At 58.1% G+C, this 27,857-nt stretch overlaps 2 protein-coding genes across 27 annotated transcripts in view; both read right to left on the bottom strand.

Moving 5' to 3' along the window:
• Positions 1-27,857, bottom strand: part of MYT1L (myelin transcription factor 1 like) — a 405,663-nt gene that overhangs the window by 3,895 nt on the left and 373,911 nt on the right. For all 26 annotated transcript variants that reach the window (XM_067008255.1, XM_067008270.1, XM_067008258.1 and 23 more), the window contains 4 exons: positions 27,366-27,449; positions 25,883-26,104; positions 9,914-10,005; positions 1,481-1,584 (listed from right to left, as the gene is read on the bottom strand). In XM_067008255.1, the coding sequence (XP_066864356.1) occupies positions 1,481-1,584; positions 9,914-10,005; positions 25,883-26,104; positions 27,366-27,449 (502 nt within the window). The remainder of the gene's footprint in view (positions 1-1,480; positions 1,585-9,913; positions 10,006-25,882; positions 26,105-27,365; positions 27,450-27,857) is intronic.
• The window catches only part of PXDN (peroxidasin), a 147,196-nt gene that overhangs the window by 83,777 nt on the left and 35,562 nt on the right, over positions 1-27,857 (bottom strand). The gene's annotated exons all lie outside the window — the stretch shown is intronic.

The following is a 27,857-nucleotide window of genomic DNA, read 5'->3' as shown; positions in this document are numbered from 1 at the left end:
CTGTCCAGGCTCTGGACCTGGGACCCTGCGAGGACCCTGGTCTCCCTCAGTTTCTGCAGCTGTAAAATGAGAGACGTGCGGGTCAGACGGGCCATTCAGTGCCTTGGAAGCAGCAGAATCGGAATCTAGTTTCACACTGAAGGCTCACTGGAGCCCTCAGGTAACACAGCTAAGAGTGGGGCTCTGACAGCTGTGGGGCTTGGGCTCCGGGGCTATCGGGCACGGTGACCGTCGCTCCCCAACTATCCCAGCGGCCGTGCTACGGGCCTTCTGGGGGCCATGCACGTGCCCTGTGTGGCCGGGCTGTGCGGCCTGCAGAGCTCTGTCTTCGCCCCCAGTCACCGGACCAAACGCGGCAGCAGCGCGGTCCTCTCCCTCCTGGAGTCGCTGACCCGGCTGCGGGTGACGGGTACCAGATAGCCCGGCGGCAGGGCCTCCACCCCTCCCGCTGCGGTCTGGGATGAAAGGTAAGGAAAACCCTTGCCTGTCTCAGGCCCGCCTTTGGCTGCCTCACAGCCGGAGGTGAGGCCGTGGTCAGCAGGTGGGCTGGTGTCCGAACGAGTGGACAGAACGGCCAGCCGGAGGACCCCGGCCTCACATTCGCCCGAGGGCACGAAAGGGTAGCCCCGGAGTCCGTGTGATGACCGTGGTGGGGGCGTAGCTGGAGGGCGCCCCTCCCTGGAGAGGCTGTGCCCGCGGGGACGGGGACCAGCAGGGACCTGTCCCTGTCCCCTGAGCCCATGGGCAAGAATCCCAGTGAGGCTGTGATGCCCTGAGGGGACGGCTGGGGAGGGGCAGGGCCAGGCCGCAGAGGGCGTGGGTTCGAGCAGGACAGGAATCCCTGGCCTCACCTGTGAGCGGCTGCAGCGCTTCTCCACCCCCAGAGCCTCGGGGCCGGGGCGGGGGAGGCCTGCAGAGAGCCAAACCGGGTGCGCTGGGCCCACGGCTCTGCGGCCCTGGCTGAGCCGCTCCAGATCGCAGGTGCAGCGGGAGTTGGGGACACTTACTATGTGGACTGCTGTGGGCACCTGGGCTATAGGACCAAAGCCCCTGGGATGGGGCATCTAGTAGGTGCTCAATAAAGGCTCCACCCCTCGCCTCCCAGCCGGCTCGTGAGGCCGCGGATAGCAGCGGCCCCTGGGAACCCGGGGAACAAGCTCCCTGTTTACTGAGTGATGACCTTAGGGCCTCTGCATCCCCGGGAGCAAAGAGCTCACCCGCTGCAGGAACAGTGCTCCTCGGGACCGTCTACTCATAACCACGTGTCATTAAAAATACCAACACAAGAGGGAAAACTAGTGGGCCAGCGGCCCCTCTGTCACAGCAAGTCTTGCCACTGAAACGATCTCAGCAGAAGACGGAGAAAAACGGTGACTAAATAAAGGGAAGACGGGGCAACGCAGAAGGCGATGACGCCACCCCTCGTCTCCCCGGCGTGAGCGCAGGTGGCGGCTGGATCGAGGGCCTCGGAAACTGTTACCTGAGTTCTGAGCTTGATCATGTCGGCCTCCATCTGGGAGTTGGACTCGTTCAGCTCCTTGATTTCCGCATCCAGCTGCTTGATCTCCTCGTCGTTCTCGATGCCTGTAAAGGGCGGGGGGTGGGGGGCGCTTAGCGACACGGCACCTGGAGACACTATAGGTAGAGCCTGGAGGTGTCTCTCTTTCTAGATTTGGAACCGAATTTGCTGGGAGAGCATATACTCTTGAATTAAAAAATATAGTCACGGTTTGTGCGTCTTCTATCCCCACTGCCACCCTCCTTACAATTAAGGCATCTAAAAAGAGAAAAAAATCAACTGGGGGGACGCAGGCCCCCCATACTGAAAGGCTCCATCTCCTTGGGACGATTAACCAGAGCCTCAGGGTGTGACCCTCTGACTCCAGCCAAAGCCCTCTTTGTCCTGGACGTGGATTTACCCGGTGCAGCTCATGAATTCTCTCCTCCGTTTATCCTCTGTCTCTGTCTGCATCTCCGTCTCTCTCCCCCCTCTCTCTTTCTCCCCCATCACTCTGGGAAGGAGCCTGCTGACATATCTGAAAATGAGGCCAGCAGGGTCCCTGCCCTCCCCAAGCCTAGATTTTGGGTAGGAAAACTGATAACAGACGGGTAACCGAAAGCCCGACTTGGTGGGTGCTGAGGTAGCCGTGCCCCGTGGGAGGATGAGAGGCGGTGGCCACAGAGGCTCTCTGAAGATGGACAGCTAACTAATAAGCATGCGCCCTCGTCTGAATGGCCAGGGTGTGAAGCTTGGCTGGGCCGCAGCCTGGGGGAGAGGGGCTGTGCGGCCGCCAGCCGGGGCCCTGGCTGGGCTGCAGGGCCGATTCTTAGGGTTTACAGGGGGCATTTTTGAGGCCAGCTCGCTTGGCTGGCTGCTGGCAACCTGGCCTCGCCAGAGTCGGAAAGAGCCCGGTGCTTCTGACGTTTGACACTGGTCTCCCGCAAGTGGGCGTCCTTGGGGGAAGGACAGAAACCTGGCAAATGCAGCTGTGGGGCGACCACACCCGTCACTCGCACGGCCCCTGGGGGAGCTGGGGGGGCCGCTGTCCAGCTCTGTAGACAGAGGGGTCCAGTCCGCCTGGGACGGAAGGCCCCAGACAACCTGGAATGCTGCAGAGCCTGCATGGAGGGTTCCTCCCCTCCCAGGAGTCGAGAGGACAAGGCAAAGAGAGACTGGCGGTCTGAGTCTTAGCTGCTGTTTTTAGTGAAATAGAAAAAAAAAAAAAAAAAGATTCGCAAGAGTAAAGCATCTTCCTGCAAAGAATCACATTTCTTCCACGGCATTGTTTCCCCATAAAAGCAATCAGGAGGAATGTGTCATCGTGTTCAATTTAATTCCCCCTTTAATAACCCTTCCTTCTGAATCGTTTCTCCCCGTGGATCTGTCTTAGGTGTGAAGCGAGCCTCATGGACGAGCTGGTCTTGAGCACCTGCCCAAGCCTTCCTTCTCCCCTTGCTGGGCTCCCACCATCACCCAGGGGGACCGGGGGGACCTTCCCCAGAGTGATGGCTCTCTCGTCCATGACCCCCGATCAGCCTCTTAGGTCCCAAGGTGCTTCTCTGCCGGCGTCTAACAGGGTCCAGAACATCAGCAACAAAGTCTTGCTTTTTGTCAAATGCACCCCGAAAAGCAGGTCAAGGATATAATAAAAAATACTGCCCGGAATGAAACGAGGTTCACCCTTTCTCAGGTGTAGGCTGCATCACCTTTTTACATGTGACCAGGTCTTTATGGTAACCTCTCAGAATTAGGGGTTAGGACTGACTGAGTTAGGGTATATAAAAAAACCTGGCACACGGGACGTCTCCATCAAGTCTGTGGCCAACGTAATTATTCTTCCGTAGTTGAAGGTCAGGTAGAGCTCAAGATAAGAATATGCACAAAAATAATCAAGATAAGTGCATAAAACTCCTGATTTGTAAAACAACGAAATCATGAGTCAGTTTATCATTTAACGAGGATTCGCCACACATTCCTTTCCAACCGCACGGAAAACATCTCTTGTGTAAACTGAATCCTTGGGCTGTGAGGGTCGTCAGATTTTCCAAGTGAATTTCTGTTGAGATTTCTGGACAAGCTCTTCATGTCATATTTCTTCAGCTTTTTAGATTTGAACAATTTAAAACGTTCTCTTTTTCCAGGCGTTTTGCAGCTTCTGTTGAAGGCCGGCCGTGTGAAGAGAGGGTTATCACACTTTTCTAAGAAGCACAGAAGATCTTCCTCTGTTCTCGGACCCTAAGGTCCGGCTGCCTTTTAAGGTTTCCCGACCTTTGTGTGGGTTCAGGCTCTTTTTGCAGCCACTGTCACAGGTGCTAATGTTCCGCCGTGCAGGCGCTTGCTGAGAGAGGGGGCACGTTGGCCCAAGGCCCCTTGGGCAATGGCTCTGAGCCTCTCTGTAGTAAGAATACACTGTGCAAAGGAGACGCATCGGTTCACATAGGAGCAGTCTTCTCTCACATATTAAATAAAACGTGCAATTTTTACTTGCATATGACACAAAGTGTCAAAGAGCAGACGTGACGGCGTGTCACGAAGGTAACTCCTGCCAGAGTCTGTATATGAGGCTGGGGTAGCTCTTCTTGGGGAACTACCCCCTTGCACCCCCAGAGCTATTTGATCAAGAGGTTTGATTTTGGATAATCGTGATAGGAAGGGTGAAGAAAGTGCTATGCAACCGCCTGTTTCCAACACCGAGATTTCCCGTTTCCCTCGACGAGTGGAATTGTAAGCAAAACAATCCATTTCAGGGTGTGCGGGTTGAAGATCACTACACTATTAGAAAACCCAGAGAACGGTGGAAAAGAATAGCACGCCTCGAATTTCCAATTCAATCACCTTAATTGGCTTGTCAGGAGCACTCCATCAGCGGTACCTAACATACAGCGAAGCATATAAAATACACCATAGCCTGTCAGCATCTTTGTCTTGAGGCTAGATTCCAGCAAATGGAAACTTAGAAGAATTTCGATAAAATTATGAGACAAGAATGTGGTCTTTCTGGAATATAGGTGAAATCCTGGGAGGCCATTTCACTGGTTTGAATTTTCCTGAAAGAGTTTCCAACAATTATTATGTTCTGTTTAACTTTTGTGGAAAACCAACGTCTAAGCAGGGGACAGAGATCACGTTACCGGGAGATTTCCTGAAGTCTGGCGGCATTGCTTTTCTTTTCTTTTCTTTTCTTTTGTCTTAACATCTTTACTGGAGTATAATTGCTTCACAATAGTGTGTTAGTTTCTGCTGTATAACAAAGTGAATCAGCTGTACATATACATACATCCCCATATCTCCTCCCTCTTGCGTCTCCCTCCCATCCTCCCTATCCCACCCCTCTAGGTGGTCACAAAGCACCGACCTGGCAGCATTTCTGAACTGCCTTGATGAGAGGTTTTAGAAGTCTGGGGTTTAGAGCTGGGTTTTGAAACATGATAGACCTGGAATCTGAATCCATATCTTGCTACTTAAGAGTCTTGTGATGAGTACTTTCCTTAATTCATAGAAACCTCAAATCCCTCCATTTAAAAAGGTGCCTATCTGTCACGGTGGCTGTAAGAAATAAGCTAACTATATAAGATGCCTGACCTCTAGCGAGACTCGCCAAACAGGGGCCAAAGAAGAATGTTAATGCGGTGCTGTCTGAGCAGCCCGACAGCACCGGGGGTTCTGCAGGCTCTTCTCTGCTCTGACCGGAAAGTGGCACAAATTGCTTTTGTCCTGCTGACGCAGTCCATGTGAGCTGACAAACAGTTAAAAGAAAAGAAAAAATACTGTATGTGGTCCAGTGCAGTGTGCTTCGGTACTTGTTGAATTAAAGAATTTTCAAAAGACACACCTCTCACTCACAAGTCCTAAAATTGCCATCTGATGGTTTTTACTGTGACTTCAGTTGCCAAAAATGTATATATTTCTAGAAAATTGTACGTTGCAGAGTGCTTTCAGTATATTTTCATCAAAGCTTTGGACTAAGTGTTTAATTTATGAAAAAAATCTACGGTGTAAACTAAGTGGCAAATCAGGCTTCATTATCAAAACAATCTGCAAATCAGATCAACCTTCCAACAGAGGTCACCATAAATCCAATAAAAGCACTAGCCAGGGCCCCCATAATGACCTTTCTGTCTCTAAATTTTATTCTAGGAGATGGGTGGGTGGATGGATGGATGGATGGATGGGTGGGTGGATGGATGGATGGATGGACAGGTGGATGGATGGATGGATGGACAGGTGGATGGATGGATAGATGGATGGGTGGATGGATGGATGGATGGATGGATGGATGGATGGATGGGTGGGTGGGTGGATGGATGGATGGATGGATGGGTGGGTGGGTGGATGGATGGATGGACAGGTGGATGGATGGATGGATGGACAGGTGGCTGGCTGGCTGGATGGACAGGTGGATGGATGGATGGGTGGGTGGATGGATGGATAGATGGATGGGTGGATGGATGGATGGATGGATGGATGGATGGATGGATGGATGGATGGGTGGGTGGGTGGATGGATGGATGGATGGATGGGTGGGTGGGTGGGTGGATGGATGGATGGATGGGTGGGTGGATGGATGGATGGGTGGGTGGGTGGATGGATGGATGGATGGATGGATGGATGGATGGATGGACAGGTGGACGGGTGGATGGATGGATGGGTGGGTGGATGGATGGATGGATGGGTGGATGGATGGATGGGTGGGTGGATGGATGGATGGATGGATGGATGGATGGGTGGGTGGATGGATGGATGGATGGGTGGATGAAGATGTGGGTTTTGCCTGGACGAACTAAGGAGCACAGGCTGCAGCACTATTTCCTCCTGAAGCCCTTGGACCTGCCCTCCTGCCCTCTTGGGAGCGCCCTCAGGAGCCCAGCATTCGTGAGTGGTTCCTCGTTTAGTGCCTGCACGTGTGTGAGTCCAGGGCTCGGGAGCAGCCTTTCTTCCGTGGCGGTGGGAAGCTGGGGAGGAGCTGGCAGATGACAGATGGATTCTCAGACTGTTGGATTCTAGTGAATCAGGTGGAATTCGAGGGTCTTGAATTAAAGCCTTCCATGTGAACGTGCCCCCAGGTCACCCTTGAGAGCCCCAGGCACAAGTGCCTGGCTGTGAAGCCGACTTCTGGAGAGGAGAGAGCGCCAGGTAGGCTCATTGGACCCTCTGCGCCACTGGGGTATGGTGGGGCCCTGGCTGCGGGTGTGCCCTCACAGGTCGCCTGGCACCGCTTTCACCTCTTCACCGCTTTGAGTTTCCTTTTCCTTCTAGGTAAAGGGGAGTGTCGGTACCCATGCTTGGGGCTGCTGGGAATATAAATGAAAAAGTGCATGAAATCCCCGGACAGAGCTGCAGGCAGGGCAGGGGGCCTTCTCTCAGCTGGCCATCCCAGACAGTAGATGAGAAGGGCAGAAAAACGTTCTTTCTTTTCCTTCTCTCCTGAAGGCTTGGCCAAAAACTAAAACCAAAAAAGCAAAACCCAGAAGCCGCCTGCAGCCCAACTCCGGGCAGAGATGCTCACAGGTCTGGAGTGACCGTGTGCAGAGGGTCCTGGAGGAGACCCCCGATAACTTCGCAGAACCCCGGCTGCTCGGAGAGCCAAGAGCTGACCGCTGATGTGGGATCACTCAGGGGGAGACACAGAATAGCGAGAGTCTTTGGGGGGAAGAGATGGGAACAGACTCTTCTCTAAACTTCAGAAAGAAAAAGAAAGAACCTTGGATTTTAGAGCCGGAAGGAAACCTCAGAGACTTTTAGATGCACTCCTCCCTCTTCAGATAGACCCTCGGGAGAAAAAGCTGGATCCCAGGACAGGAGCGGCCTGGGTCGAGTCAGCCCTAGGGCTTCAGGTGGCCCCTTGGCCGCGGTGCTCAGTCACCGTTAAGAGGACACATCGCACACGGAGGGTGAGTGACCTCGGGTAAGGTCTGCACTCAGGATGTTCAAGAGATGAGAGGGTGAGAGATGGTCTCTCCCTCACACAGAGTGAGGGCCACACCTTTGACCGTGCAGGGCGGGCACAGCTGCAGGGGGCAGTGACCGCCGAGCTCCTGTCCCCCAAAGAGCAGAAGTGAATTTCCCACAGTCCTGCCCTCTGGTCAGACACACGCAGGGATGAGGCCATTTATCCACGGGATGACGTGTGTTCTGCGCTTACTAAGAAGTGCCCTGATCTTGGCAGAAAAGGTGCCCCGACAGGTGAGCGGTGCAGGGCACCGCCAGCCCTGGGCTCCAGCACGGACTGGGCTTGGGAAGACCTGCGTTTGACCCTCCTCTGCTGCTTCATCTCCAGGTGACCTGGGCTCCCCAGGGTCCTCGTCTGTGGACAAGCAAGTGACAGAACCTACAGCAGGAAGAAACACTCCGAAGCCTAAAATCAAGAAGCTGAGCTCAGACGCAGAGAGGTGGGTGGATGGCGGCCCCGCGGGCGACCCCACTGACCAGGGTGGAGCCAGGAGCCGGGTGCCCAGCCTGGATGGAGGCTGGGGTTGGCTCCTCTCCCAGATGCCACGAGTCCTTTCCGGCTGACAGCGGTGACGAGCAGTTACAGAAGGAGGACTCCGAACGTCGGGTGCCCCCAGGCGAGGTGCCAGCCCGGGGGACTCCCCGCTCTCCCCGGCCGCCCCGCCCGCTGGGAAGCCTCCTCCTGTGGGTGTGCAGACCTGCCCTCTCCACTTCTCTCCCTGCTGTGTCTGCACCGCCCTCTGTCTCTCTGGAGTCATAAGCTGGCGCAGACTCACATCAGTTTGCAGGAGTTTTGCTTTAGCCCTGGGGATGTTTTGCGGGTGAAATGTCACGCTAAATATTTTGGAAAGAGCTCAGTGGATATTGTTTTCTTTCTGGCAACGCTCCCTGCCCCTCGATGGCTGAGTGAGAAGTGACGCTGGTGACCCTGGCGTCTCGGGATGGGCTCCTCATGCTGGCGGGTGAGTCTGAGAACTTCCGTCTAACTGGTGCCCACCCCCATCTCCAGCCCCCGAGCTGCCTTGAGCCGAAGTTGGGCTCACGGGACTTGAACCTTCAGGTGGAAGCATCGTGGCCCTTGCTGTCTTCCTGGCAAATGATGGGGGACGGGATGAGGCACATTTCCTGCTGAACCCCTCGTGCTGTCCTCAGGACCGAGAATGAGTGTCCGGTGAGCCATGGAGGCCTCGGGACAGCGGCCGGGCCCCAGGCGTCTCCAGGCTGGGAGCGCATCAGGGCTGGGTCCTTGTCTACGTGGATCCTGGGTGCGGGGCAGCCCGGGAAGCGGCGGAGGAGGGGTCGGCCCCATCCGCCACCCAGTCCTGGGGCCCGAGCTACCTGCGGCGGGTCCAGGCCTCCAGCACGGGGGTGACCTGTGTTTCTCGGCACTTGGTTCCCTTGGGGAGCGCGGAGTTCGGGAGGCGCCTTGCCAGGCTTCAGCGCTTTCACCGTAGGCCCCACTCTCCCCGAGCCCCGTCCCTCACAGTGTCCCCCGAGGGGCTAGGAGGGGGAGGCTCTCACAGGCCACTCCGCTGAGGGCCGACAATCGCACTGGACTCCGTAAGCGTGAGCTCTGTCCTCCCGATCGCTGCAAGCACTGCACTAGTGACCGCTGGGCCTCAGCTCCCAGGGACTCATGCGGTCACGCCCCCGCGAGCCTCTGCTGGCAATACGGCCATCAACGCATCAGCGTGTGTGTTTCTGTGAAAGACGCGTCCTCATTTAACGCGTGTACTCATTCATTAACGCCGGAGTCTCGGCCAGCAGCCTGTCTGACACGCGTTTCCTCCCTAAGGCGAGTTACGGCCTCCTCACGCCCAGGACACCAGACGGCACCCCTGCCCTGCTCTGGGGCCCTTTGCAACAGTGGCGTCTCCAACAGGAAAACACACAAATTCAACAAACGCAGCGCCCCACAGACCGCGAAGAGGACCCTCATTTACGGCTGAGCCACGAGGAGAAGGCAGAGAGGATGGGCCTCGTGGGAAAGTGGCCGGAGATCCGGGCTCTCCTCCCCTCCCCGTGGCCCTGAAAGCACCGCGAGCGCTGGTCTCGGGTCGCAAACTGACTGTAGCGCGGACCCGGGGCCCCGAGGCCGGGCTGGGACGGGCTCCGAGGCCCGAGCCCCCCGCGTGCGCTCCGCCCGTATCTTTGCGCGCCTCCCGCGGCGGGCCAGGGAGCGTCTGGAAGGAGGGCTGCGCAGACAGACGGACGCCAGCTCACGCCCCAGAGTGAGGGTGAGGGAGACCGCCGTGGGCTGCGTGTGGCCCGAGGGCCCCTGACTCAGCGCACGGCGCGGAGGGCCGTGCGGAGGCCACCTCCCCCCCGGTGGACCGGCTTTGCCCAGGTGGGAGAGACCGCTGCCCCCTCCCGAAGGGACGAGGCTGTGCTGGGGCTCCGCGGGGGCCGCGAGGACGGCCGGGCTGTGGCCGTGGCCCCGACGCGCCGGGCGCACGCGGTTACCGTTGCTGGCCCGCTGCCGGATGGTCAGCATCTGCTCTCCCGACAGCTTCGCCTTCTTCATGGCCGACGTGGCCCGCGGGCATCCCGACAAGCTGGGGACGAGACGGGAGGTGGAGTTAGTCGCAGTTCGGGGGGCGCCCCGGGCCTGCAGGGAGAACTGCCGCGATCTGCAGGTCCCCACGTCCCACGACTGGGCTGGTTGCCGGCAAAGGGCCACCTGCACACGGGGAACCAGAGCGGAAGGTGGGCAGGGCCGGCTGGGCCCGCAGGCAGGTGTCTGTGGATGGCGGACTTCGGGCGGGCGCGCACTGTGGCCTGGGCCGAGGTCTGACCGCTGGGGCCCGCGCGGGAGGGAGATGAGCCCTGTGAGGGCCCCCGGGACCTTTAGGGAGCGCCCTTCTCACTTGAACAGACTTCCTTATCGGGGCTTCCCCGGCGGGGTCCAGTGGATACAGGGCTCCTCCCTTCCACTGAAGGGGGCTCGGGTGCGGTCCCTGGCCGGGGAACCAAGATCCCACATGCCGTGCTGCGCGGCCAAAAGTAAATACAAACATAAAAATCTTCCTTATTATGGAAAGTCTCAAACGTACAGAAGGGTCGGATTCAAAGCTTAAGGTCAGACGTGCAGAGGAGAAGGGCTGGAGTGACGCGCTCCCACGCGGTCTCACAGCCGGACTCACCGGGGCCCCTCCCCGCAGTGATTTGGGAGAAAAGCCCCAAACAGAGCCTCAGCGTCCGTAGGTCACCCGCGGGCCTGAGGCGTGTGCCCACACCCTCACCTGCCGGGGGGCCGCACGCCCCCACCCGCCTCCTAACCCCGTGAATGGCTGTCCGCCCGGCCCCGCCTCCGCGTGTGCTCTGCGTCCTGAGCTGGGACCTGGTCAGAGCAGCGTCTCTGCGGGACGCCTCCCTCCCTCCCTCTTTCTTTCTTTCTGGGTCCAAGTTGAGGACAGCGATCTGAGCACCTTGCACGGGGGCCAAGCCTGGGCCTCCGCAGCCCTCGCCCCTCACCTGGCTGCGACCTCAAGGGGCCGCACAGGGGGACCCCACCGCAGCGTCGTCACGGTGCCTCTGGCGCTTCATACGCGGGTGAAATGTAAACCAGTGTATGTGTGTAGTATTTTATGTATATTCATACCACGGGCATCATTTTGTATTTCGTCTGCATTTTCAGGGCTAGATGGACCCGGTCCTTAGAGAGTGACACACGGTCACTAAGCAACGTCCATGGGACATCTGCGTTTATACAGGGAGCCCTTCTGAACGTCTCTTCAGATACATTTTCTAATGCTTTTCTGATGGGGATTTTAGCAGGCGTTTGGGGGAGGACACCTTCGTACAGCAAATGTTTTCACGGGGAAGTTCTGAGGTGCTGGTTCGAGGGGACATTGGCATCTGGCAACCCCGAGAGGCCGAGTGACCGCCGTGCTCAGCGCTCCTCCCAGAGCCTCACCGGGCCCTGCGCTCGCCCACGGAGCTGCCACATTTACAGGGGAAGGGGCAGTGGCGCGTCACCCCCAGGGTGACACAGCACCCTGTTAGCTCAGGGGCCAGCACCCCTGAGGCCTGTCACTCGGCGGTGTGCCCAGGGGCTCCAGGATGCCTGTGGACTGGAAGCTGTGCTCAGCGGGTGGCTGCCACCCTGGTTCTCCTACCTGAACACAGGTGCGAGGGGGAGCTACAGGACAGAGTGAGGGTGGGAGGCAACGAGCAGGAAGCCCAGTCCCGCGGAAGCCCGCGGAGTGAGGGACTCGGGGGTCTCCACGCATCCATCACCAGGCTGGCGGGGCCCAAACCCGGATGTGCAGCAGCAGAGGATGGCCTGGAAACAGTTTAAAACACAGACAGGGCTTCCCCGGCGGCGCAGTGGTCGGGAGTCCGCCTGCCGATGCGGGGGACGCGGGTTCGTGCCCCGGTCCGGGAGGATCCCACGTGCCACGGAGCGGCTGGGCCCGTGAGCCGTGGCCGCTGCGCCTGCGCGTCCGGAGCCTGTGCTCCGCAACGGGTGAGGCCAGAGTACCGCAGGAAAAACAAAACAAAACAAAACACAGCCTCCTGGACCCGCGTTGAGGGTCAGAACCAGATTTCAGTCTCCAGTTGCTTCGCCTAGCTTCCAGTTAACTGAACCGCCAGCCGAGAATGACAAATAGCGGTGTCCTTCAGCCAGAGCTGGGAACTAAATTAGGAGACACAGACAGGCCCGCAGAAGGATGTGTTCTGTGCAAACACGCCTGCACCGTGTTCCTCCCATTCCGATCCAGTGACTGCATCCCAGCCTGCGTCAAATTTGGAAGTGTCCGGAGCAGGCCGGGCGCTGCGGCCGGGTCAGGGTGCCCGCGAGGGCGCAGTGCCATCTAGTGGCGGCCTGAGCCAACCGCACCGGGTGCCCGGGGTCTGCGCTGGTCCAGGATCTCAGGGCAAAGTCCCCTGCCCGAGTCCTGCCAGGGAGCGACCCCGCGGGGATCTCGGGGTGGTGAGAAGAGAGTCCTGAAGCGGAGACCCAGCGGCCCTTATGGAGACGCTTCTAATTAAAACCAGGCTCCAGGCTCCAGGCAGCAAAGAGTTAACCCGTTTCTGCACCAGCGCCCACCTCTGGGGCCCCGGACGTCTGCCCCGGGCTCCTCCAGGAATTCCTGGGAGGCTCGGGCTTCAGAAAAGGGACAGAGGAGACGGAGGCCCAGCGTTTTATGAGGACATCCCCGAGTGGCACTTCCTTCAGGAGAACATCACCCCTGAAAATAGCTCAATAAGTAAAAATTTCTGGGAGGGGGGTGGTTAGAAAGACTCAGGAGTCCACTGGGAGGAAAGTAAGAAATTCGAGAGCGCGTGGGGTGTCTTGCTCCGGTGTTTGTTCACGGCCCAGAGTGGCTCAGGAATCGAGGATACAGGACCCCGATGTGAAAGGCCCCCCGTGACCCAGTCTCTCTCCCAAGAAGTGCGGGTGGCCTGTTATGTGCCTTGCTTTTGTCACTATTTACGATTTCACCATTGATGTTAAAATCCTCTAGTAAGGACGTGACACCGCCCTGTACGGCATAGATTGCTATGCTAATGCCACCCTCTGTATCGTAGCCCTGCGGACGCGTCACCAGCTGATTCCTGGTGACGGACACTGCCCTGCTGTTGCCCTCCGTGTTGCAACACGGGGGACTCCCGGGGGCGGCGCCGCAGGCAGACGCTAAGTGAGGCGCCGGCGTTAACACCGAGGGCACACGTCCCACTCACTGGAGCAGCCAAGTTTGAGTTTGCTTCCTGAGACCACAGGGGCATGTGCTGGGGGCACAGGGTGTCCTCTGACGCCCATGGAATTTCTGCCCCCAGATTATTTGTCCGAACGGCTCCCATCTCAGTGCGAAGCGGTGTCCTTGTGTTTCCTTCTCAGTCCGAGATGTGGATTTAGAGTTTATCCCCCCCGCAACGTTCTGAGTTTCTCCAAAACCATATTTGGTGTCGAAAGCATGCCCTGAGCCGTGGAGGGAGGGAAGCGTTAGGGCGGGAGCCCCTGTGCCCACCTGGGCCTCGGGACCGACGGGGGTGTCCCAGTCGCAGGTGTTAATTTGCAGGGGCTGTGGGTCGGACGGGAGAGTAGCAGGCTTTGCAAGCGCTTTATTTCTCCGCTTGACTCCCCTCCCTCCATGCATTTTGACGGCATCACGGAGGAATCAGCCTTCTGCGAGCATCTGGGCCCCCGCTGGTGGGTATCACAGCACCGCTGGGGTCTCTGCCCGCCGAGGATGGGGGGCTGAGTGGCTCACGCGCTCCTGGAAGGGGCTGCTGTCGCTCATACTGTTCCTCCCCCCCCCTTTCCTGCCGGAATGACTGCTGAGCCCGAGGGCGCTCAGTACTGCTGCCGGGCGGGGGACAGCAGCTATGGAGTCAGACAGCCGACAGGGCCGGGCCTCAGGAAGGTCTTAGCTCAGGCGTTCGTCTCCTGACAGGGCTGTGACCGACGCCGCTGAATCGAGGGGGCCCCGAAGTTCGTCTCTTGGGCGAGTGGCCCTCTGGTGTGGCTGAGGATGGCGTTTGTTTATGACAGCGGGGCTGGTGCTTCCGGCGGGGAGGCCTGGGTGCTGGCGGGGGTGGTCCTGCAGTCCCCGGGAAGCCCCCAGGCTTCTCCCGTGGCCCTTCCTCTGGGGGCGCCTCCCCTTCACTGCGCTGGTTACTCGCGAGGTCTTTCTCAAACCTCAAAAAGCCAAGATCGTCTCAAAACTCAAAACCCTCAAGCTCTCAAAAACTCAAGACTTTTGGTCCTGGAGGTTTTTCTGGTTTCCTTCTGTGATCACTTTCTTTCTTCCATTTTCTCTCGTCTCGCTACTTTTTCAGAAACTCCTAGCCGTTGGTTATTAAATCACGTGAATTGTTTCTCTATGTTTAAAATATGATCTTCTTTTCTCACCTCTTCATAATTTAAGGGAGAGTTCCTCAGCTTTGTATTCTAACTTTCCATGTGGAGTTTTAAGTCTTACTTTTACCTCTTTTTTTTTTTAAAGAGATCTTGTTCTCTGAATGTTTTTTGAATTTGACGGTCATAACTTATAATATTCTTTCTATCCTCCTTTTCTGTCCAATGACAAATCACAGGGTTTTTTAAAAAAGTCTTCTCTTTCCCGAAATGTCTGTTTTCTCTGAGCTTTTTTTCCTTTTCTGTCTTCTTCTAAGTGTGTTTATTTTGCTTTCTGTCCTGTTACCTGGCGCATCCGTTAAATAGCTGGAAATCCTCGGCTGTTCATTTCCATTCTCCAGACATCACACCTTTCTCTGGGACCCGCTGGTTTCGGGGGTGGAGCACCCCCCTGTCTGGATGGGCTGGAGCGGCCACAGCGGCTCTGAGACAAGCTCGTGGGGTGGGGCCTCCGCATCTCACTTAATGCTCCTGTGAGTCTAGCACAAGGGCCACCCTGGTGTCCAGCTGCCCCTGGGGTCCCAGGCCAGAGCTCCCCACTCCACTGGGGTGACGGAGGCATGGGCTGGACATCTAGGGGTCAGGCTGCTTCTTATGGAGACTTTGAACTAGTCCTCTGTTTTCAAGCCTTCTCTGAAGCCCCCACAGAGGGCCCACTGGTCTGTGGGTTCCGTGGGATCCGCAGCCCCCCGAGCTCCCCCTTCACCCGCGTCCCCCGCCACCCTTTCCTCTCCTAGAGATGCAGATCTGAGTCATCTGTCCGTCGGCTGTGCAGCTCCCAGGACTTGGTGGACGAGATGGCATTCACTTCTCTTTTAAAAATATTTGACCGTTTAAAACACTCTCTGGGTTTATAAACTGAGAGTAGGACTCTTCCGTAGAGTTTTGAGATTGAGCGGAGGTGACTGTGTTCTCGTCCTGCGGCGTCTGACCAGGGCTTTCCGTAGAGATGCCCCCGGAGGCCTGGGGTCCACGGGCACTCTGCTCTAATGTGTGTGCTCTTCCCGCCCCTTTCCTGGGGGCCCGTGTGGCGGCCTCTCTCTCCTGGAGTGACGGTGGCCCTGGTGGCCACATCCTAGGCACACCTGGTCCAGGGCACGGAAGCGTAAGTGTTGCCATGACGCCCAGGGGAGCATCCTCAAAGACAGACCCGTTCTCCATCCAGGGACAGAAGCAGCCTAGAGACGAAGCTCCCGGGGTGAGCGGGGGGTCAGAGGGCAGAGCCACGGGGGGTGGAGCCTGGAGCCGGGTCAGCCCCGCTGGCCTGGGCCTAGCGACGCGGGACCACACCCTAGTGACCTAGTGTCCCCACCGCCCTGAGCCCCACTCGTTCTCCTGCCGCATCCTAGCAGACGGCGGAGAAGCTGCCCACCGTCTGCGTTTCTCCTTTTGCTTCGTCTCTAGGAAGCCCGGGGCTCACATCCCTGTAAATCATTGCTGGGCGCTGATCGTGTCCCCAAAGGAATACCGACACCTTAACATCCAGAACCTGTGACAGGACCTTATGGGACATGGGGCCTTTGCAGATGCTGTGGAGTCAAGAGGAGGTCGTGCTGGGGTGGAGGGCCTCGCCCCGTGACTGGGTCCTTACGAGAGGGACACGGAGGAAGGCCAGTGACGACGGGGTGGAGACTCGGGTGACACCCGGGATTGCCATCCCTTCCCCCCCGCCCGCGTCGTGACCTCCGTCTTCCGAAGCCAAGAGGATGCACTCTGCTGTTCTAAGCCGCCCGTCTGTGGTGTGTGTCAGGCGGCCTCGGAAACTGACCCCATCATTCTTGCTAATTAACTGTGGGCCCCTAACGCAGATGTTTCCTCATCTCCTATGATATTCCTATCAGTTTTTGGACATGTGAACATAACTGTCCTGGACATATGAGTCTTTGCCACGAGCTCAGGCGGCATTGACGCGTCCGGGGGTGACAGATGATAACCGAGGAGACACCCCAGGCACTAAGAGCTCAGGGTAGAGGCGCCGCAGGAGAGGGGGGCACGGGGCCCGGCCCCCTGGCCGGTGGTGAGAAGTGTGGACAGGGGTGTCCTCACCCAGCTGGACCCCTGGCTGCACAGGGGGACCGTTCAGGGCACGTTCCGGGAGGGGGGACCCGGCGTGAGGACGGCAGGGAGGGACCCCAAGGGCCACGGGGCCACGGAGCTTGGGGAGGGGAACCGGGCGCAGTGGGTCGGGGCCTGCAGGGCGTCCAGGGTGGGAGCCCCCAGCCCGCGTGGGTCGCATTTCAGCTTGTATTAACTGAAATCAAACGACGTCAAGTGCCCCGGGGCCTGGACGTCAGCCGTGGGCCCGGCAGCCTCGCACGCCTGGCGATGACGGAGCGGTAGCCAGCGGGACACGGCGGCCGGTCACGCGTTCTGTGCCGGGGGGCGGCATCGGCCTTCCGGGGGGCTGGCGGGAGAGCCCCGGAGCGTGTCACCGGTTCTTCAGAGGAAGCGAGCCTTCTCTGGGGGCTCGGGCAGGCTTTTGGAGGCAGAGTCTTCTTGCAAAGGGCGTTCGAGGAGGAGCGGGCAGACGTGTTAGACTCACCTTACGTCTAAGACTCTGTAGCACGCGCAGCAAGCACTGGAGCGGCCCCGCTGACCCTCTCAGGGATCTGAGGTCACGGGGGCATTTTCTCCCCTTCTCTCTAGTCACGGAGCCTCGTGACCTGCCAGTGACACCACCCGCGGGGCCAGTGCCCAGGGCTCCGGCCTCTTGTGCTGTTCGGTTCCCAGGACGTTTCTTGCACCTCCACGCTGCTCAGGGGGGTGAACAGAGGACAAGACGTGCCGGGTCCGCGCAGGCCCGGACGGAGCGCCTGGGGGGCCGGGGCAGCTCGCAGGGAGGATGCTGCCTTTAGAGGGGTGAAGGCGCGATGGGCTCGGGGCCAGCGCTGCCTCCCAGCAGACCTCGGCAGGAGCACACCATCGAAGACAGGCTTAGCGCCAGCGTTTCTCAGACCGTCCTGAGGACCAGAGCACGGGGGTCACAGGCGGCGTCCAGGGGAACGAGGCCAGGAAGGAGACGGGGAGCTCGCGGGAGTCGGGCCCGCTGCCTGGTCCTCCTGCTCTCGGGACGTGGAGGGGACGCTCGCTCGGCGGGGTGTGGGCCTGGCGACTCCGCGTCCGAGCCTCATCTTTGTGCCCTCACGTCCCTGTGGCCCTAGTGTCCGCACCTCAGGGGTGCGGGGAGGCCTGGCCACGTCGGGGCGCCCCCGAACGCTACCCTGCTGACCAGGTGGCGCTGCACGGCCCCCGCCGGCTGGGGGCTGGGGCCAGTGCGGGGAGCCGTGGGTGGGAGCCGGTGTTCCTTAGCCGATGCGTCTTTTCGTTCTCACTCTTTATTTCACCGCGGGCTCTGCGGGAAGGACGAGCACGGGCTGCCTTAGAGCTGGAAGCAGAGAAGGGGCTTGTGAGTTTCAAAGTCTCAGTGTTTTGGAGATGCCGGATCCCAGAGTCGGAAAGAAGTCAGCGCACAGGCTGTGGTTCTGGAAGAATTCATCCTGGCGAGATAAAGATTCCTAGAGAAGGGGAAGGAGAAGAGATGGAGGAGCGAAGAGAGCCGAGGTGCTGGTGGTCCGGAGACGCGACCCACGCCCGGCAAGAGACGGGGCTGCAGCAGAGACCCGGCTGCCGGGGACAGACTCCCTGCCCCCTCCCCCGAGAGCAGCCTGGCTGGGAGAAGCCCCCAGAGGCCCACCGCCTCTGCCCTACAGAGGCCTGGGGAGGCGGATGCTGGGGGGAAGCTGGCTGGAGAGGCCTGGCGGTGCCAGGAATACCAAGGGCCAGCCACGTGGGCTGACGGCCAGACGAGATGACCTGGGAGGCCCCAGGCTGCCCGCTTGCCGGGAGGGACTCCCTTGGTGGATGCAGGGGGCACAGGTGCTGGAGGCCCCAGGCTAGGCTCTCGTCCCACAGTGAGGACAGGGTGGAGAAAGTCACAGAAAATGGGTGATGTGTGGACTTTGGATTTCTTAGAACACACTTACATTTTAGGAACGGCTGAGTTCCTGAAAACCTGCTTCAGGTTCGCTTAAGAATTGAGGGCGATGTTGTCCTGATTGGAAATGATCGGAAGAGTCAAAAGTCCCACGTGTGTGTGTGTGTGTGTGTAGTGTGTGTGTGTGCGTGTGCGTGTGTGTATGCATGTGTGTGTGTGTGTGCGCGCACGTGTGTGTGCACGCACGTGTGTGTGTGTGTGTGTGTGTGTAACTGAGATTGAATCACATTCTGGACCTGAAAGCTTTGAAGACTTCAGATTCTCCGTGTGTTTGTTGAAGAGAAAAATGACCTAGTGTGTTCATATTGTTAATTTTTTGTTTGTACATTGCTTTTTCCCATAAAATTGTGACAGGCCAAGCTTCTTGGGGCAGGACCGTGTTAGGAGATTTACTTCTCCACAGACCCCTGCACTGTGGCCAAATCAGCAAAGCTTGTGGGAGGCCGAGTTCTAAACCAGCCCTTGGGTCCCTGCCAGGTGCCCAGGCCGGGTTAGCCGCATCCTGGAGACAGAGGTGCTGGCTATGGGGTGGCCCCTCCCGTGACCCGGCGCTGATGCATAAACAGCCTTGGATGGCTGGCGGGGCTGTCCCCCTGCCGTATTGAGGGCCGTGTGGCCAGCACCCGAGGGAGCCTCCAGCACTGAGAGCCACCCTGGTCAAGAGCCAGCAGGAAGATGGGGCCTCGGTCCCGGAGCCTCGAGGAGCTGAATTCTGCCAAGACCCGGATGAGCTTTGGGGTGGGCCCTGGGCTGTGGGCTGGGTGGGGACGCACCTGAGACACTTCGGTTCCAGCTGGAGAGGCCCGAGCCGGGGCCCACGGAGGCCAGGCTGGACTCCAACCTGCAGAATCTGACGGAGCAGCCGCGGGGTGTGGCTTTGAGCCCCTGCGTTTGTGGTTCTCTAGGGAACTGGTGAGAAAATGTCCAGAAACCTGTGGGGGAAGCGGCCCGGGCGCGTGTGCCACTGCGAGCCCAGCTCCAGGTGAGGTGGACGCTTAGGTGTGTTCATCCAGTCTTTGTCGGGTGCGTCCCAGGCCCGGGATAGACAGGCGGACGGACGTGCATGCGCCTCGGGAGGAGGAGTCTGAGAACATCGAACGAGGTGGTGCTTCCCCAGCAAGGCCTCCCGCAGGGCCGCCTGTGGTCGCAGGCCCAGGATGCTGGCAGCTGTGACGCCGGCTCCTAACTTTCATGGACCCGTCGGGATTCACGGTTTGGAACAGATGTCGGATCTGAGCTTTCCCCTCCTTAGTGCTTTGCGTCAAATATTGGGATGCGGAGATTAAACAGTCGGGACGCCTGAGGTGCTTTCGGGGACAGTGGTCGGCGCAGGGTGGTGCCCAGGGGACGGGCCGAGCTGCCTGCTGTGGGGCCTTTCCCAGGGGGGCACCTGGGCCAGGGACCCGGCGGGAAGCTGGGCTTTGAAGGGCAGTGGATGCAAATCCCCCGAAGGCTTTCCCGTGCCGTTGTGGGACCAGTAAGGCCAGTGGTCCAAGGAGCAGCTCCAAGGAAGCGGGTGAGACGGGGGCAGTGAGGCACGTGGCCGTGATGAGCGTGGTTTCCTGCTGCCGGCGGCTCATCATCGTGGCGCCGGGGAGCCCTGCGCCCCTCCTCTGGGGCGCCGGCTCCGTCAGGGCGGGAGGCCCGCAGCCCCGGGAGCCTCCCCACGGAAAGGACTAGTCCCTCCGCAGGGCCTCACTGCACGCCTCCGCTTGGGGCTCCCAGCCCCGCGCAGAGCAGAGGGCAGCCTCTAGCGGGGGCAGGGGGTGCCGCGTGCCTGGCCTCTTCCCGCGTTCGAGCCAAAGCAGGGCACAGGGCTGCTCAGCGCCCCTCTGTCGTCCTGACGGGCAGCCCGCTCGGATGGCTCAGGGTTGCGGAGTGCATGGGGGCCCAGCTGGCTGAGTCCCGCAAACACGCCAGAGCAGCACGAGGTCTGCTCTGCACGCAAACGTTCTCCACCCCCGACAGCATCTACTCCTCTGGAGGGGCCGCCTCGACCCTCCACCCTCCTCACCTCCTGCAGTTCACAGAGCACTCCAAAATGGAGATGTTTCCTCTCGTCGTAGAGCGAAGTATGAGGTTTCCAATAAGCTTTTGTCAAACAGAAGACCACCTGCGGGTCTGGGGGGCCTTGGCCATGCCTCCTGTTCCCTCCCACCCTCCAGCCAGGAGGCGGCAGGGGCAGGAGGTTGGGGTTCAGAGAGGGCGGGAAGGGGTGCATGACAGCCCCGGGGGCTGGACAAGAGCCCAGGAGGCAGCAGGGGCAGGGCTGGTCTGCAGCCGGATCACAGCTCCTGGGCTGTGACGCTGTGGAATCTGGATTTACCATCAGTGGGTCTTGAGTAAGGAACTCTGGGGCTGCTTCCGTGTCCTCTGTCCCCACGTGTGTCTTGGGCGAGCATGGCCCTGGTCTCAGCCTGAGAGGGAATGGAAGGCCCACCTCTGTGCTCCTGGGCAGACATGGACCCGTCCTCAGAGGCCAAGGGCAGTGGGCCTTCCTCCTGGCGGGATGGCTGGGTGGGACGAAGAGGTCGGCCCTCGTCACTCCCTCTCCCTGGGCTCCAGCCCATGAGACCTGGTTTCTTCAGTACCTGCCTTGCGGCAGCCCTGTGTTTAGTCTTACAGATGCACAGACAGACAGACAGACTGGGATACAGATGGTCCACGGACGAAGCCCCCAGACAGTCCTTGGCTGAATCCAGCTTTCTCCTTACTGGCAGTAGCATTCTCATCTCTAAAATGGGAACTATGCAGACCCCAGGGAGCTGTGGTTTCCTGTTTACATAGGTTTTGGCAAAAGCTATGGCTTCTCCACGTTACAGAGAGGCAGGTGCCTAAAGGCTCGCTCTTCTCCTTGGGCTCACAAGGACTATGTTCCCCAGCATCCCACGTGGACTACATTTCCCAGCATCCCATGTGGCCTGAATGTCCCAGCATCCCAGGTAGACTACATTTCCCAGAATCCCTTGTACTAGGTGATGCTATGGACCTGGTTCCACCCGTGGGATGTAAAGGAAGTGATCCACGCTCCCACATCTCCTGGGTGGATCCTGCATGTTCTTTCCCTCTCTGGGTGTGGAATGAAGACCACCCTTGGAGGATGTGCTGAAGGTGGCCGAGCCCTTTTCTCCTGTTCCCTCATCCAGTTCTGTCATGTGAGCAAGAGGTAAACTTCCACTCTTTGGAGCCAGTTTGGGTGTACCTGTTAAGGCAGGTAGCCTGTCCAGCTCATATTTACGTTAAACAGGATGGTTGATTGCAAAAAAACCTCATAGTAAGTACTCAGCATGGTGACCTATCTTTACCACAATTCTCTTGGAAAGTATCAAGCACAATAAACATCCTTAAAAAGCCTATCAACTCATTTATAAGGAACAGTAGAGGAACTGAAAATAAATAAACTAGGTCATGTGGTTCAGGTGGAAGAGGTTTAAGGGGGTCTGGGAGGTAATTTAAAAATATTATTTTGGTCAAGCTCAGTGAGAGATGACTTGCTTCTAAGATTATTTATTTATTTGTTAGGGTTAGAATCGTGGCTTTAATTTTGGAGAATCTTCCTAATCTACTTAAAGTGGTAAGATTGGGGTGATAGCACAGTATGATCAGCACACCCGCACACAGAGAAGCCGTTCCACAGGTAAAGAGCCCCTGCCCACGCCCTCTCTCCAGCCCGCCACCTCCCTTCAGCCCAGCCCCTCCCTCCTGCCCACCCCCTGCCTCCAGCCTGCCTCCCTCCTGCATCACCGGCCCCATAGTGCACACAGTCCTGACACCCGCACCCAGGCTTGGGGGGTCTTCCCGGCCAGCTGAGCCACAGCTGAGCCCCTGGAACAGCATCCTCCCTCCTGTCCTTGCTCCTGACACCTCTAACCCTGATCCTGGAATCCCGAGTCCCGGTACCCTTTCAGGCACCTCATCGTGCCTCTGATGAGATCCCGGGGCCTCGGTCAGCCTCTCAAGATCTGGCCCCATACAGTCCCCGTGACCACTCTGTGCCTTTAATTCTTTTCACCCCTTGGTTTCATTCCTTCAGGTAAATCTCGTATCCAGGTTCACCCCTCCTAGAAAACCCTCCCTCCCTCCCGAGCCCCTACGAGCTACTCCCAGGTGTTGTCTCCCACCCCCGCTGTCGTTTTTGACGCAGCCAATCCTAACCATAGAGTAAACCAATTCCTAGTCCTTTATAGCAGCTCTGCCCGGGAAACATGGACCGGGAGGAGGTCCTCCCACCCATCCTTACACGGAAGAAATGAGTGGAAATGATTTTTCAGCCAACAGGGACTGTGGGAGCTCAGGGCACGTGTCACCTCTCAATGTCCTTTTCCCAGAATATCCGTGTGGTCACCTCCCGAAGAGGAAAGTGGGGCGAGTGGGCTTCCTGGGACACGGAAGCCAGGGCAGATGCTCCCCCTTCATCCACGCACCTTAGGAAGTGATCCTTTATCATCTTGCTGGGTGGTCACAACTTGGAGGGAAAAGAGCAATAAAACAGGAATTTCTGTTTCCTTCTACTCTTTTTCTGATTCTAAAAGCTGCTTTGCTTTCATGGCACATGGGTTGTACAAGGAGCCCTGCATCTCAGGGTACCACCCATGTCTTTCTGGGAGGCCCCTCCTCACTGAGGCCTTAAAGGTCTGGGGAATCGGACAGCCGATAGGCCCCGGGCCTCCCGGGGAAGAGGCGTACAGAAACCCTGGCAAGCCCGTATTTGTGCCCAAGCCATGCTCCCGCCCAGGATTTCGGTTCTTACACCTCCAGGGAACAACGTTTCATCTGCACAATAAAATAAATGAAAACTTGTTCAACAGTTGAAAACTGCAGGCTGACGTGCGACAGGACATGATTCAGCCTTAAAAGGCAGGCGATTCTGACACAGGCTACAATGTGGAGAGACCCCAGGATGCTATGCGAGATAAGCGACCACGGGTCAGACACCATGTGATTCCACTTAGGTGAGGACCAGAGAGTCAGATCCGCTGGAGAGTGACAGGGGGCGGGGCGGGGCCTGGGAGTGTGTGTCGAGTGGGGGCAGGTTTTCCCTGGGAAGGTGAAGAGCTCCAGAGGTGACAGTAGCAGTGGCTGCACTACAGTGAGACTGTACTTACTGCCCCTGAACTGGACACTTAAAGATGGGTACGACGGTAAATTTAATGTAATGTGCTTTATAGCACAATTTAAAAAATTCAGGTCAGCTCTCTCAGGATCCTGATCGTCTCTCTAACCGCTCCACCCCACGCCCGTGCCCTGCCAGACAGATTCGCACAGGGAGGGAGGGCGCCCGCCCGTCACCCAACACCCTGGGGTTCCCAAACCTTTCCACGCAGCATCTACATAACCTTCCTCCTCAGAGGTGACAGGTAGCAGGTCAGACTGTTCCGATTAAGCTTCACAGTGAAATAAAGTACCAAAGTCTCTGCCCACCACAAGCGGCGCCCCCGTGGAGCTGCTTCTGAGATGCTCTGAGGATCCACCCAGCAGCTCCGTCTCACGGTGGAGCCGCGGTGCCCTGGACCAGAGCCCCGGCTCCCAGCGCAGGCTGGGCAGACCAGGCTGGTTGGTTGTTCCCTGGACTTGGGGAGCTCCTCCCGGGGCCCTCCTTGGGGCTCTGGGTCAGCTGTCTGCAGACCCCAGGGCGCGTCACGGGGAATTCTAGGTGAGAGAGATTCTGCCCAAGTCACGGGAGTCCCCGCCTGTGCCTGTCTTCACTAGACCCATCCAGAGATTCCCTCCAGCTGCTCAAGGCAAAGGCGCCTTTGAATCAACACCCCCCCTCCTGGCCAGAGGCCCTGGGGAGATGTGTCCCTTGGGGGAAGAGAAACGGGGAAGGCCAGGAACCAGGAGAGCCTGGGCGTCTTTCAGAGATCACCTCCGTCCTGGCACCTGGTGTGAATCTGGGGGGTGATCAGGTGGGTGGGGTGAGCCCCGAGGGTCCTTCCTGGTGGCAGCGACTGGGAGCCCGGGGCTCGAGCTGCCCTCCCCGTGAGCCCCGAGGACGCGCTGAGTAACCAGCCCGCCTGCGGAGGCGAAGGCGAGGAGGATCTGCTGGGCGGCTCTGAACAAAGGGTTATTGACTCTAAGGCAACAATCCAAAGAAAGGCTCGGAAACGAGCAAACGCCACACTTACGCGTATGCCCCCCTCTTCGGCTGTAGTTTCTGGAAACTGAGTGCTTACATTTAATCAGAGAAGTGGAGCTTGTCTTCATTTGTGTCAGATTAGCCAACCACGTATACCCTCATTCATAGGTCATGTGGGCAGGATTTTTAAAAGATTTTATTGATTGCCCAAGACTTAAGGAAGTAGGCATTTTTTGGAGGGCATTTTGGCACTTCCTATCAACATGTAAAAACGAGCATTTTGGCTTCTAGGACAGTACCCTGAAGACACCCTGGCACAGGGAAGTACAGGAGTCAGCAGAAGGGAGCTCCCTGCCGGGTAACATCCCATCTGGAGTGGAGAGTGGGGGCCGCAGGCCGAGCCCTCCCTCTGGGAAGGAGTGAGACGTTTACCGGGCCAAGGACACGCCTGCTAGCAGCTGGGCCCGGGGGGTGTTCTGGTGAAGGGCCGGCCCTCGTCCCATGTAGACGTCTAGGAAGCACTGTGATCTATTTCGACCAAAAAGAAGAAACCGGTGTCCCATGGGGGTCAGGGGTCTCTGTGCCCCTGGCCACGTTAAGCCAGGCTGCGGGCCTCTTTGTTCGAGGGCGCTTTCTGAAGGGGGACGCGGGGACCTCCCGCCTTGGGGAGAGTCGGGGAAAGACACTCACGTCTCTCTTTAGGCCCCTCCGTCCCACCTGAGTCTCTACCTGAGCAGGCATTTCTTTCACAATAAAATCACTTCCTGAAAATGTTAAGGCGCAGCGTCACGCGTGGTTCCGTCTGGCTCACTGTGTGTGTTCCACGCGGTTTCGCGGATGCAGGCAAGGTGCGCGGGGTTGGTGGTCGGAGGGGCCGAGGGGGCCCCGTGGGTTTACGTCGTACGTGTGATGCCGCGTCCCCCCACCTGGACCCTGGGAAGCTGGGGCACGCGTGCGGCTTGTCCGCGTCACTCATTCACCCTGACTCTTCTACAGGGAGCCACTGGCTTCCACAGAGCAAAGCCTCTGCTGCTAAGGCAACGTAATCGCAGATATAGATATTTTACAATTAAGCAAATAACAATCAGTGGCGATGATTGGCCCTTCTGTAGGTTTTCTGATGTATCTGATGAGGCCCCTGTCACCGAGTGCCACCCGCTTTCCTCGAGTGGGACCTGCCTGCAAAATGCAGCCAAAACGAATAACTAAATCCCCACACACCCCCATGAGTGTGCGTGTGTGCGCGTGTCGCACGGCAGCCTGTTTCTTTCTGCGGATCCCAATCAGAGACATTTGGAAAACCTCTAGGTGCACACAGGCGTGGGAGGACGCATCTGTGCCTTTCAACACACACGTGTCTCTTCCTTTCCCGAGCCTCAGAATGTCATGAGTTGGTGTCACAGTCTGCGGGGTCTCCTCTCCCAACCCGAGGGGTGGACGTGGCGCCACCGGGGCCAAGCGGCGCCGCGCGCAGAGCCTGGGCAGGTGTGCACTCACCTGCGGTGCGTGAGGAAGCTCCCACTGACGTGTCCCGACCCGTCACAGCCCGGCGTGGGGCAGGACATGCCCTCCGTCTTGACCGACTTCCAGGAGAACTGGGAGCCATTGAGGTACCCGTCCTTCTGTCTCTTGGCCGCCAAGGGGCACCCAGACGCACTTCGGTGGGAGGCGTACTTGCCGGTGATGTGGCCCTGGCCGTCGCACCCGGGCACGGGGCACCTGGGGGACAGAGGGGCAAGCTGGGCCGTCTCGCCACCCTACGCCTGGTGGCCCCCCAGCAAGGTCAAGTTAACCTGACACGAGAGACAAGCCAGCATCCTCTACCGCGGCAGAAGGAAAGAAAAAGAGAAGTCCCGAAAAGACACCGCCTCGCGGAGCTGTGAGGCAGTTCACCCTCCTGGGAGCCCTGGTCCAGGCCGGGTGGGAAGAAGGTCTCCCGGAACAGAAAGTCCACGCTTAGTGAGGGATGCAGATGCCGTGCGTGAAAAGGAAGAACCAGTTTGCTGGAGCAAGTGAGATGCGGGCGTCTGTTCGAGAGGCGAGTCACAGCTTTTATGGTGGAGGTATGCAAAGTCAATGGGAAACTGCAGGATTATTTCTAAGAGATTGTCGTAGAAACCTGTGTTCTTCTCAGGAGCTAGGGAACATTCATTTGTTTGGCTATGTTTTCTGAGACCACAGGATACCCTTCCAGCTAGATAGGTTTCTGAGCAGCAGAGATTTAGTTAAGTTTCCCGGCATAGCTTTGGCACGAGGTACCCCAGGAGCACTTTTTTTTTTTTTTTTTTTTTTAAATAAATAGGAAAATCATTGGTTGAAGCTAAGGTTCAACGACAGGGTAATTAAATTGTGCTTCTGAAACTTCTCTATCGCAGGTTATGGCAAAGGGCTGAGGACTCACAGCCAAACCGCAAACACATTTTAATGTTAATTTTTTTGTTTTAATCAAAACTTTTCTCCAAGACACTGAATGAGATTAAAATTTCAGGAAGATGGCAACAGGTTTATCTCACAGACTTCTGAGACCCAGGCTCCCCGGGCAGTGGTTTGGGGCAAATGCCTGTGGGGAGGGGGAGGGCGCTAGCCTTCTACCCACCGCGCTCTCTCCATCCCACCTTAGCGAGAAGCAGGGTATAGACAGCGAAGAAGCGACCTTCCTAAGCTGGAAGTCAGCCAAATGTTCACTTTAGCTGTTGCAGTTAATAACTTCCTATACTCTCATGGACCTGCCTTTCCCAGTAAATTGCACTGCTTTTCCCGTCCAAGGTAGAGGGAACTTTCTTATACTTAGGTGACTCAGAGCATCGGATGGATGGTATTTGGCTATCACCTCACCTGTCATTTAGAGGATGTTTTTGGTCAGTTAGCAGGTGTGCATGGCCTGGTTTCAATGCTGGGACCTCACACTTGACCGCCCTCTGCAAGCCTGACCTCCCCGCCAGCCCCCGGCTTCCCCTGACCTGCCCCCCGGCCCACATACCTGATCGGTTCCTGGTCTTCCTTGTCCTCTTTGCTCTGTGCTATCCTGATGCCACTCTTCTTGGCTCTTGGGCAACCTGAAAGGCTAAGGAAGAAGCGAGATTTCAGGAAGCGCCCGCGCTCTTCACCCGGCAAGCCCCTTTCACTGTCGCTGGGGCTTTGACACAGTTTCCTCCAGAAGTTGGTGCTTCTTGGCACGAAAACGACCTGGGGGCAGCTCCTGTGTGCTCCCCCTAGGCCTTCAGACACTGTGAGGCCCCTGCGAGGGCACGCAGAGCCTGGGTGGGGGAAGCCGGTGTCAGGAGTCGCCAGGAGAGGCCGGGCTGACTTGCCAGAGGGGTGAGCCTTCCGCACAGAAGGGGACACGGGGAGGAAGAAACACACGCCTCCCCCTTCCTTCTTGGTGGCGTTCCTGTGGCCAGACTCCAGAGCCCTTCGTCTTGGGAGGGGGCGTGTCCTGGGCATCCGTCCTCATTTACCTGACTACGGCTTC

This window comes from Kogia breviceps, chromosome 11 (assembly GCF_026419965.1).
Source record: "Kogia breviceps isolate mKogBre1 chromosome 11, mKogBre1 haplotype 1, whole genome shotgun sequence".
Taxonomy (NCBI): domain Eukaryota; kingdom Metazoa; phylum Chordata; class Mammalia; order Artiodactyla; family Physeteridae; genus Kogia; species Kogia breviceps.
The sequence above is the reverse complement of the archived record's forward strand: the minus strand, read 5'-3'. Positions and strand labels throughout refer to the sequence as shown.